Here is a 12,086-nt window from a genome sequence, read left to right as displayed (position 1 = left end):
AATACTAAGTGATTGTAGAGCTATTTTTAAGAAACTGCTATCTCAAAATGGTACAGAAGGGTCTTTGATATTGCTATTCAAGAGCAAAGAGAGGCCTGCCCACTGAACCACCCTGCAGGGGTGGTGGAGGTAGTCATAACCCAGCCTTGGGCCTCCTTACTGCTGTCAGTCATTTCTGCTCCAGAGGGTAGTTACTTCTTTGAGGTAGTTGCTTCTCTCTCTGAAAGTGAACACTCAGTGGCTGTGGAGACATGAGAAAGAAGATGTCTGATAATTAAAGAGTAGAAACCAGAGTGGTAATATCTGGATCCTGGTTAATTTTTGAGTTCAGAGTGAAGAGGCAGAGTAATGACTTTTATTTATTTACTTATTTATTTTTGCTTTTTAGGGCCGCACCTGTGGCATATGGAAGTTCCCAGGCTAGGGTTGAATCGGAACTATAATTGCTGGTCTACACCACAGCCACAGCAACACCAGATATGAGCCTTGTCTGTGACCTACACCACAGCTCACAGTAATGCCAGATCCTTAACCCACTGGGCAAGGCTAGGGATCGAACCTCCGTCCTCATGGATGCTAGTCAGATTCGTTAACCTCTGAGCCATGATGGGAATTCCAAGTAATGACTTTCTGATTGGACTTGGTCACATTTCTTCATGTTTTGAAATTTCTCTCTTGTTGGTTATTTTTAATTAAACCTAGGCCAGCGAAGAGAAGTACTCTAGATTTTTGGCATGTGCCTAAAGCAGCCAGGAGGAGGTAATAGGAATTGAGAATCATGATGTGAGCCATTTTTAGTCACCTTTTTAGTTTTTTTTTCATATAAGGGGCATTTAGGAACTCTGAAGGATACTGGGATGGATGCTCAGATTTATGCCTATGCAATAGGTATAGATGGGATGCCTGGCTCCTCTGTTCAGTGCTCTGTGTGGCTAAATGGTGTTCCTGACTGTATGAAAGTGTGGTCTTTTTTGGGGAAAGACTGCTTTTTATTGACATACGTTAGTAGAACCCATATACAGAAATGTTACTGCTATGAGCTGTCTCTAAAAATAAAACAGTTTTCTCATTACAAACAAATGTAACGTTCTTAATTTAAAAAAATTCCACGGTAATTCTGCCCCCCAATCAAGTCAAAAATTTCATATTTTTCTTATTCCCTTATAGATGCTTGTCTTTTTTATACAGTTGTAATCTGGCTATTATGATTATCCTGTATTCTAATTTATGTCCTGTTATGTTTTACATGTGTCTTTTTTTTTTTTTCTTTTTAGGGCCACACCTTTGGCATATGGAAGTTCCCAGACTAGGGGTCGAACTGGAGCTACAGCTGCTGACCACAGCCACAGCCACAGCAACATGGAATCTGAGCTGCATCTGCGACCTACACTGCAGCTCATGGCAACACCAGATCCTTAACACACTGAGTGAGGTCAAGAATCTAACCCACATCCTAATGGATACCAGTTGGGTTTGTTACTGCTGAGCTACATTGGGAACTTCCTGCATGTGTCACTTTTAATGGCCATATAGCATTCTATCACAGAGATATGTCATAACCATTTTCCTGTTTGATGATTTGCGTTATGATGTATTTTTATGATAGACTTTTATTTTTATTTATTTATTTATTTTTTGTCTTTTTGCATTTTCTAGGGCCGCTCTCTGCAGCATATGGAGGTTCCCAGGCTAGGGGTTGAATCGGAGCTGTAGCCACCGGCCTACGCCAGAGCCACAGCAACGCCAGATCCGAGCCACGTCTGCGACCTACAACCACAGCTCATGGCAACACCGGATCCTTAACCCACTGAGCAAGGCCAGGGATCGAACCCGCAACCTCATGGTTCCTAGTCATATTCGTTAACCACTGCACCAACACAGGAACTCCTATGATAGACTTTTTAATAATGTCATTGTTTTGTTCTCATTTTGCAGGCAGAGACGTTTGTTTGGGTTAATAATGCATCTGCACATTCCCAGAGTGTTGCCAAGGCCAAATACGAATTTTTATTTGGCAGACCTGAAGAGAAAACTTCAGATACTAGTAAGTATTTCTCTACGTTCCTCTTTCCAGTAACAGATGTGAAACACTATTGAAATTTCAAATCTCAGAAGTGAGAATTCTTCAAGCGAAGAAAAAGACTTGAATTTACCTAGACCAGGGTGCTAGAATCACATCCTGTATTTCTGAATTCTGCATCTGAGGAAGATGTAGAATTACTCGATGAATAATTAAAGTGAATAGGTTTCACAGAGGTAGGAAGGCAGCAATGCAGCTGGAGAAAAAACACTCCATCAGTAGGTGATAAAGGGGATATCAGCATATTTTGAGACATAGACAGAAAGGGGATATTGCACGTAATTGGGAGCTTGGGCTCTTGAGTGTGAATTGTGGCCTTGTAACTTATGAGATGTGCGGCCTTGTATAAGTCATCTAAGCTATTTTTTGCCTTGGTTTTTTAATCTGTAAAATGGGATCATAATGATACATGCTTCAGAATTCTCTTGAGAATTAAGTAAACATATGCAAAGATTTCAGAACCATGCTTGGCATGTAATAATTGCTGTGAAAGTGTTTGCTGCTGTTATTATTTATTGTGATGATGATCATCATATTCCTGACCTTCGAGGTTGACATTTAGAAGTGCTGTCCTGACTTTCCTCAGCTCCATCACTGTCTGATGCTGCTTTCTGTTTTGGGTGGGCAAGGAACATGACCTACTGTGGCTGTGGTTCAGGTGAAGAAGTCAAATGATCATTATACAGTTTTGACCTGTGTGTTAGATGGGATTATATAATGGGCTTCACATCTTTGAGGACAGCAAGAATGCAGTGTATATGCAGCCATTTAATAATTCCTTTTACCTTAATAATGCATATTTATTTGATATTTCAGTAGTTGGGATCTTACAATAACATATAAAACAACTACATTATTTTTTAAAATCATTCTGCTTTTATCATAATTTCTTTTTTCTTTTTTTCTGGGGGGGGTGCCCACACCTGTGGCAGGCATATGGAGGTTCCCAGGCTAGGGGTCTAATCAGAGCTACAGCTGCCGGCCTACACCAAAGCCACAGCAACTCCAGATTTGAGTCGCGTCTGCCACCTACACCACAGCTCATGGCAACGCCAGATCCTTAAGCCACTGAGTGAGGCCAGGGTTTGAACCCACAACCTCATGGTTCCTAGTTGGATTCGTTTTTGCTGTGCCACGACGGGTACTCCTATCACAATTTCTTTTTTTTTTTTTTTGTCTTTTTGCCTTTCCTAGGGCCGCTCCCACGGCATATGGAGGTTCCCAGGCTAGGGATCTAATCGGAGCTACAGCTTCTGGCCTATACCAGAGCCACAGTCACGCCAAATCTGAGCCGTGTCTGCAACCTACACCACAGCTCACGGCAACACCAGATCCTTAACCCACTGAGCAAGGCCAGGGATTGAACCCGAAACCTCATGGTTTCTAGTTGGATTCATTAACCACTGAGCCATGACGGGAATGCCCACAATTTCTTAATTTGCTGTTTCTTATGTGGTATAAATACCTAACATTCTGGGCTTGAGGTTTGGGGCACTTAATTATTTATTTGTTATTTCTCAGATGGGGAATACTGATTGTCATCACCACAGGACTGTTTAAAGCTCCTTCTTGGCACAGCCTTAACTTTGAATAGCACATTGTGATTTTTGTGCTAATCAAGTTTTTTTTTTTTTTTTTTTGGTCTTTTTAGAGCCGCACCCAGGGCATATGGAAGTTTCCAGGCTAGGGGTTGAATTGAAACTCCAGCTGCGAGCCTACACTATAGCCACAGTGACTCGAAATCCAAGTCGTATCTGTGACCTGTACCACGGCAATATTGGATGCTTAACCCACTGAGCAAGGCCAGGGATGGAACCTGTATCCTCATGGATACTAATCAGATTCATTTCCATTGAGCCACTATGGGAACTCCTTTTTTTTTGTTTGTTTTAACTTTGATAAAACATGATTCTTCTATGTAGAGAAAATATCACATGTCTGCATAGTCCTTTGACTTCTTGGTGGGTGAGTTTGGGTCTTCCTTACTCATTCGTTTTGAGTAGTTTTCCCAGTTTACCTGAGGTGATTTAAAAAATGACATTTTAAGCCTTCTGTTCCTTATTTGCCTTGTAAAAATGGTTGGTATTTGTTTCTAGTGTGTTGCTGTTTTGCAGGTACATAAGTATGGATACATTTATTAAACAAATCTATTTAATGAACACTCACTATGTGTTGGTCACCTATGCTGGGCATGTCCGGGTGCAAAGTAGAAGACATAGCCCTTGCCCTGTGGGAGCTACTTTTTTGGTCAGAGAGAAACCTGTCTCTAGGTGATCGCAGGAAGGGGATGATCATTTCAGCTGTGCTAGTGATGATGTCATGGAGGAGGTGGAAGTTGAGCTGTTCTTAAGGAATGACTAGTATTCTGATTAACAGAGTCTAAGGGAAGGCATTTCAGACTTAGGGAATGGTATGAGCAAGGGTGGGTAGCAGAAAATATAAATTGTCTGAAGAACAGGGAGGAAACTGGCCAGGTTGGTTCGCAAAGCGTGTCAGTGAGAGATGGGTTTAGAAGATAACCATTTCGAAAGGGGCAGAATCATGGAAGGCCTTCTAAGGCAGAGTGAAGAATTTGCATTTTATGTGGGATTTGCAGAGAGGAAGTGCCAGGCACTGTTTTAGATAAATCAAGACAGGTTGATCTGGAAATTGAAAAGGGCAGCAGAAGTTGTTGCTTACTGTAGGATGGGTGTAAGATGCAAGTTTATATTGACTTTTAGAAAGTACTTTTGTTTATCTTCACAAATAAATGATGGCACATTTTTATCATTTCAAAAATAGTCTTGAAGTTTCTTTATATTAACTATTCATCTGTCATCAAAACACTGCCCAAACTCAGAGGACCATTGGAAAAGGTAATAGGGAGACTAGGACAGTGTTTTTATTTGAATTTGATTGACAGGCATACCTTGTCCCATGCAGCGGTTTTTGTTTGTTTGCTTTTTCAAGTGGATTAAATAAGTGACTGAAACTGTCTAAGTGCTGGAGAAATGGAAATGCCGACAGTACCTTTTGGACACATCTCCTCATACTCAGGAGGTGGCCTGTTGGTAATGCAGCCAGATCAGGGGAGGTCAGTTGCTTCATGACCCTGGTTAGGCCCAAGGAATGTGTTGCTGTAATAGGGATAGCTCGCTTGGCTTTGCCACTTAGCAGGGACTTAACATGGGTTGTGGATGGGAGGTCCTGGGAAAGACAGTTCAATGTCATTTGCAAACTGTTGCTTATTGCAGGGGTTTTGAATCCATGACAAGAGTTGAGGGTGTTGGGTGGAGTGTGGAAGAACATGTGAAAGGTTGGAAGAGTCCCTTACTGGGAATTAAGATCTGGATTCTATGATCTGTTCATCAGTACAGTGAATGCAAAGGTGACCGTGCTTCTCTAGTTTCTCTGTACCATGCCACTTTTTGGGAGCTGTCACAGCTTTCAGGAGCTTTTCAGGGCTAGCGCATTGGTAATTGTTGAGTGGCTTTGAGCTACATGTGACATCAATTGTGCTGTGACTTAATGGGGCGGCGGGGGGGGGGGGGGGGCAAGTCACCTGAGTTTCCCTTCTTGCATTCCAGTTAGCTATTGGAATGTTTATGGAGCTTCATGGAACTGCAGAGATAAGAAAGAGGTGCCCCAGGAGCCGATGTGGAGCTATCCAGAGGCAGTGCCTCTCTGGCTCCCCATGAGTTGCTGCTTCTGGGGTAGCTGCCTTCTCACAGCTGGTCAGGTGGAGTCCACTCTAGCAGGACCTGCTTCATTGTGGGAAGGTATGCTCCTTGAAATGTGCCTAAAGCAGCATCAGATGGCTGAGGTCAGTTGGTCTTCTTGGTGAAAATCCAGAGGGAAGAAATGCTTGAGAAAGTCTTTGAGGATTAGCTAGACTGTCCTCGGCTTTCAGAGGACAGGTGACTTGTGGAAGTGTGAGGGAGCGCAGGGCTATGGGATGCTGAGAAGGGGAACCGACTTGTCATAGCTCTTGAGGAAATAAGCCTTAGCAGTATTAAAGAACTTGTCCAAGGGCACTTGTCCAAGGGCACGATGCTTTAGAGTAGGGGGTGGGGGGGTGGGAATTGATGAACTGGTTTCCCAGAGCTCTGAGGGGCAGAGACATTCCTGTGGAACTAGGACCCCAGCTTGCAGCATAGATGGGGTAGAGGTCCAAGTGCATTGTCACATGACATCTAGAAATAACACCCCCTACCCCCGCCCCATTGAGTTAACTGCTAAAGTAAGTACAAACCACGCTGAGGGACCCCTTCACAGCTCAGAACATATGAATAAATAAATCAGTGGCACAAAAATGGGTGAGCTCACAATAAAGTAGTATAAACTGTGCAAGTAAGGAACTTCCCTGAGAGGGACAGTCAGCATTCACAGCAAACAGGGAAATCTGGACCCAGAGAACCACAGATAGAATATTCTGAAACTATAACAGATTTGTTTAAAAGATGAAAGAGGAAAAGAAATAATATGTTAGAAGAGGAGAGTATGAAGTAGAGACAGGCATATATGAACAAAAACCAAATTTAGCTTATAGAAAATGAAAAATATAGCTAGTAGCATTAGAAAGACAAGTGGTTGGGTCATTGCACATTTTTAGGTTTGCTTTTGGTGGGAAATGGTGAACTCTTTCCTGATCTCTATTCTTTGGTTTCTCCCATCTTCTCAAATGTTATCTGTAGAAAAGTGAAAAGAAGGGAAAAAAACCCAGCATTTGTAATTCCAAGCAGTGTGTTCTAATTTTGGCAATGCTGACTTCGATTTTTTTTTGATGTATGTCTCAACCCCCCAAGGGCACACACATTTCTTAGTTATTCAGTAAATATGCAGGTGGTCTCTCTTTGCCAGGCGTTTTTCTAGGTCTTGGGGGAACAAAACTAAAATCCCCGTTTAACAAACTGCTTAGCAAAGATTGTTGCCATCCCTGGTCTCTGTGGCTCCTGAGTGCCACCTCCCACCCCCTCTTCTGTATAGTACAGCACCGCCCCACGTTTAATAGGGGGAAATGCACTGGTTAGCTTTTATTCCCTCAGGTGTAGGCATTTATTTTTTTGTATGAATTTTAAGTTTTTATTATCAAAATAATACATGTATAATCCAAAAAATGTGACCTTTACTAAAATATATGTGTCCCTTCCTTCCTGCTTTCTCCCCCGAGTGGCAGTAACTTTTGACTTGTTTTCTCCTACTCTTTCCTTTTCCTTCTACTTTTGATTTTTTAAAAAAGCTTTAAAAAATGGTAGTTTTTTTTAGTTACCTGATAGATGCTATGCTTACACCTGTATTTCTTATTTATTAAAAATATCTATTCTGTAATAGGAAAAATGCTGAATTTGGCTCACATCCAGCCTCCCTGCCCCCCCAGGTTGTATTCTTATTCTTCTTACTTTTGGTTTTGCTTTTTAGGGACATACCTGAGGCATGTGGAAGTTCCCAGGCTAGGGGGCAAATCGGAGCTGCAGGTGCCGGCCTACACCACAGCCACCGCATCATGGGATCTGAGCCATGTCTGCAGCATACACCATGGCTCATGGCAATGCCGGATCCTTAACCCACCGAGCAAAGGCCAGGGATCCAACCCAAGTCCTCATGGATACTAGTCGGGTTCATTACCACTGTGCTACTGTGGGAACTGCCACAGGTTGTATTCTTATGTTTAGTTTTTCACTTGGTTACATTTATGGCTTTTAAATCTCAGGACACACGTGTGTAAGATGAGAAGGCAGCATCTCTGCAGCCGCCCACCTGTCCTTCCCCAGGCTCAGCTTCCCTGAATCTCACCTGTACTTTTATGAGACTGGAGGCATTTGTGTACTGTTCTGTTACTACTAGATAGCAAAGTCTTTTGTGCTTTCACTACCTGTCGATTCTAAACATGTAGAACCTGGCACCAGGCTTTATAGAGCAGAATCCAGGTGGTGCCATTGGAACTGAAGTGAAGAGAAGTGAGGCCTTTGTCGGTGGCCTCTGCTGCTCAAGGGGTGTGGGGGTGGTGGGGCGGAGGTACAGCCCAAGAGAGCAGGGGTGAGAGGGAGTGTGGGGAACAGTACTATTGGTAACAGGCAGTTTGTTTTCATCTTGAGGACCCTCTTGCCACAAGTTTTCTACGCCTCTGTCCAGCTGTTCCCCTTGGACTCTGACACAGTTCTTCATTGCATTCATTCTTCATTAGATGTGTTGTGTCTTGGATTTCATGCCTCAGTTATGGAATATTTTTTTGGCTAGAGTACATTCTTTAGTAATACTTTCCAAGAGGTTCTGGGGTTGGTAAAATTTCTAAAGCTTTGTATGTCTGGAAGTGGAAATTTTGTCTTAGGCCTCATCGCTTCCTCCCTTGGAGTAGAGTCTAGGTCCTGCTCCCCACCTTCAGAACCCTGAAGGCATCCCCCACTTTTCCTTGGCCTTCCTTGACCCTGATGCCACTCCTAGGCTTCCTTCCCCGTGTGGGTCTGCTCTCGCTCTAGGTACTTCTGGAGTCTCTTGGCCCAGCCCTCTGGACTGTCAGGAGGCTTACATTTTTAATTGTTCTTCCTGTGCACTTGCTGCGCCCTTGGAGTCATATCTTGGCCCTGGAAATATTTGTTGTATTATGTCTTTATTATTCCCCCTCCATTTTATTTTATTTTATTTTTATTTTTATTTTTTGCTTTTTAGGGCCAAACCAGAGGCATATGGAAGTTCCCAGGCTAGGGGTCGAAACAGAGCTGTAGCTGCGGGCCTGGCCCATAGCCACAGCAACATGGGATCTGAGCCGGGTCTGTGACCTACACCACAGCTCATAGAATGCAGGATCTTTGACCCACTGAGCAAGGCCAGGGATTGAGTGCATTTTCATGGATGCTAGTCAGATTTGTTAACCACTGAGCCGTGATGGGAACTCCCTTAAAATGATTTTTACTTCTGAAATTCCTACTACGTGGATGTTGGTTCTTCTGAATTGGATTACTCTTCTGTGTCTCAATTTTTTCTTTCCTTTTTAAAAATGTCAACTTCTGTTTTTTTATAATAAAATTACTATATTTGTAATTTCAAGAGCTCATTCCCATTCTCTGATTACAGTTTTTGCTGCAGTCTGTTCTCTTATGGATGCATTATCATTTGAATCTCTCTAAATAATTAATTAGAATTTTTCTTCCATGATTACCTTTTGCTTTCTGAATTTCTGCTTCATCAGGGTCAGTTTTGTTTCTTTAATTTTTGTTTTGTTTTGTTTTACTTTTTTTTCCACTTTGCACTTTATTTTATTACCCCAATACATTATCTTTTTTTTTCTACTGTATAGCATGGTGACCCAGTTATACATACATGTATACATTCTTTTTTCTCACATTATCATGTTCCATCATAAGTGACTAGGCATGGTTCCCAGTGCTATATAGCAGGATGTCATAGATAATCCATTCCAAAGGCAATAGTCTGCATCTCTTAACCCCAAGCTCCCAATCCATCCCACTCCCTTCCCCTCCCCCTTTGCAGCCATAAGTCTATTCTCCAAGTTCATGATTTTCTTTTCTGTGGAAAGGTTCATTTGTGCCATATATTAGATTCCAGATATAAGTGATATCATATGGTATTTGTCTTTCTCTTTCTGACTTACTTCACTCAGGATGAGAGTCTCTAGTTCCATCCATGTTGCTGCGAATGGCATTATTTAGTTCTTTTTTATGGCCGAGTAGTATTCCATTCTGTCTGTATACCACATCTTCATAATCCAGTCATGTGTTGATGGACATTTGGGTTGTTTCCATGTCTTGGCTATTGTGAATAGTGCTGCCGTCAACATGCGTGTGCGTGTGTCTTTTTCAAGGAAAGTTTTGTCTGGATATATGCCCAAGAGTGGGATTGCTGGGTCATATGGTAGTTCTATATATAGTTTTCTAAGATACCTTCATACTGTTCTCCATTGTGGTGGTGGTTTCATTAAATTTTGGACAGTCTCTTGGAAGCTACTGTTTCCCCTCTAATGTCTGTTGGAGTTTGTTTTTCTGTTCATGTGCATGAAAGATAGTTCCTGACAGTGGTCAGTGAGCATCTCTCTGTGGTGTGGAGCGTGTGTCCTTAGCAGGCTCTTCCCTCCTGAGGTGAGCGGAGGTGATGGGCACAGGGCTGGGTAGGCTGCCTCTTAGACCCAGGCTGGGTGCTGAGAGCCAGCATCCGGGCAGGGTGGGGGGCCAAAATGGGGAACCTTTCTGGGTCTGGGGATGATTCTTCAGTTAATCATGTTGACATCTCTTCTACTTCCCCTTCCATGTATGAACATCTGCCAACTTTGGGCTTTGGGCATCTCTGTGGCTCTGCCATTAGGATAACTGAGGCCTTCTGGATTAGCTCTGAGTTGTGACTTCTGCTATATTTTGTCTGTGGTTAAAATCCGGTCTCTTTTAGTCTCATAGATTTATTCAAATCTCTGCCTTAATAATACTCCTCTTTTTCTCAGCACTGTTATGAATTTATTTTCTTTCAAAATATGTTATTTTTATTTTAATAGGAGAAGGAGTGGAGGCTAACCATGAAGCCTGAATGCTTTTTTTTCTTTTTCTCCAGTTTTATAGAGTTGTAATTGACAGATAGCACTGTGTAAGTTTAAGGCATATGAAAACAGTGCAATGATTGATACATGTGCATTTGTGAAATGAGCACCACATTAACTTTAGTAGCACATCCATCATCTTGCATAAGTACCTGGGTTTTTGTGTTTTTTGTGTTTTTGTGTTTTTTTTTTTTTTTTTTGTGAGAACACTTAAGGTCTGTTCTCTTAGAAAGTTACAAATATATACACTATTGTTAACTTTAGTCACTATGCTGCACATGATATCCCTGGAACTTACTAATTTTTTTTTTTTTTGAGAGTTAAGTTTTATTTGGGGTGAAATTAGGACTTAAGCCAGCATCTCAGGTAGCCCTGGTAAACTGCTCCCACTAATCTTTTAACTGGATGATTATAACTTCTGACTAACATCTCCCAGTCTCCCCTACCCCCAGCCCCTAGTAACCACCATCATACTGGTTCTGGGTTGACTGTTTTAAATTCCACACAGGAGTGAGATCATGCAATGTTTGTCTTCCTCTGTCTGCCTTATCACTTAGCATAATGTCCTCGAGGTGTATCCATGTGGCTGCAAATGGCAGGATTTCCTTCTTTCTCAGGGCTGAGTAATACTTCATTATATATGTACGTTTCCTCTATCCACTCATCTGTCTGTGAACACTTAGCTGTTCCTGTGTCTTAGCTGTTGTGAATAGTGCTGCAGTGAGCGTGGGAATGCAGATACCCTTCCCGGTTAACGTTTTAGTTTTCTTCAGATAAACACCCAGAAGTGGAGTGCTGGATTGTATAGTAGTTCTATTTTTAATTTTTTGAGGAACCTCCCTTGATTTTTTTTTTTTTTTAAGGGTCACACCTGTGGCATATGAAAGTTCACAGGCTAGGGGTTAAATCAAAGCTACAGCTGCTGGCCTACACCACAGCCACAGCAACACCAGATCCCCGACCCACTGAACTAGGCCAGGGATTGAACCCGAATCCTCACGGATACTAGTTGGATTTGTTTCTGCTGCACCACAAAGGGAACTCTTCCCTACTGTTTTTTAATGGCTTTATTGAGATACCCAGTTAACTCAAGTAGAGTGTGAAATGCAGTGGATTTTAGTGTGTTTGCGGAGTTGTGAATCTGTCACCACAACTGCTTTAGAACATTTTCATCACCCAGAGAGAAGACTGGCTTCACTAACAGTCACTCTGAATCCTCCTTTTCCTTTTAGCCGGCAGTCACTCATTTATTTTTTGTGGCTACAGATTTGTTTATTCTGGACGTTTCATCTAAGTAGAATCATGTAATATGTGGGTTTTGGTAACTAGCTTTTTTCACTTATATTGTTTTCATGCATGATGTTACTTATATAACTACTTCATTCCACAACTTCTTTTTTTTTTTTTTTTTGGTATTTCTTGGGCCGCTCCCACGGCATATGGAGGTTCCCAGGCTAGGGGTTGAATCAGAGCTGTAGCCACCGG

The 12,086-nt window shown here is 42.1% G+C and overlaps 1 protein-coding gene across 1 annotated transcript in view; it reads left to right on the top strand.

Annotated features, from left to right (window-relative positions):
- PSD3 (pleckstrin and Sec7 domain containing 3) overlaps window positions 1–12,086 on the top strand; it is a 441,162-nt gene that overhangs the window by 60,986 nt on the left and 368,090 nt on the right. The window contains exon 2 of the mRNA XM_047771731.1: window positions 1,936–2,044. Within this exon, the coding sequence (XP_047627687.1) occupies window positions 1,936–2,044 (109 nt within the window). The remainder of the gene's footprint in view (window positions 1–1,935; window positions 2,045–12,086) is intronic.

Source organism: Phacochoerus africanus, chromosome 3 (genome assembly GCF_016906955.1).
Source record: "Phacochoerus africanus isolate WHEZ1 chromosome 3, ROS_Pafr_v1, whole genome shotgun sequence".
Lineage (NCBI taxonomy): Eukaryota > Metazoa > Chordata > Mammalia > Artiodactyla > Suidae > Phacochoerus > Phacochoerus africanus.
Note: the sequence above shows the minus strand (reverse complement) of the source record. Positions and strands in the feature narration are given on the sequence as shown.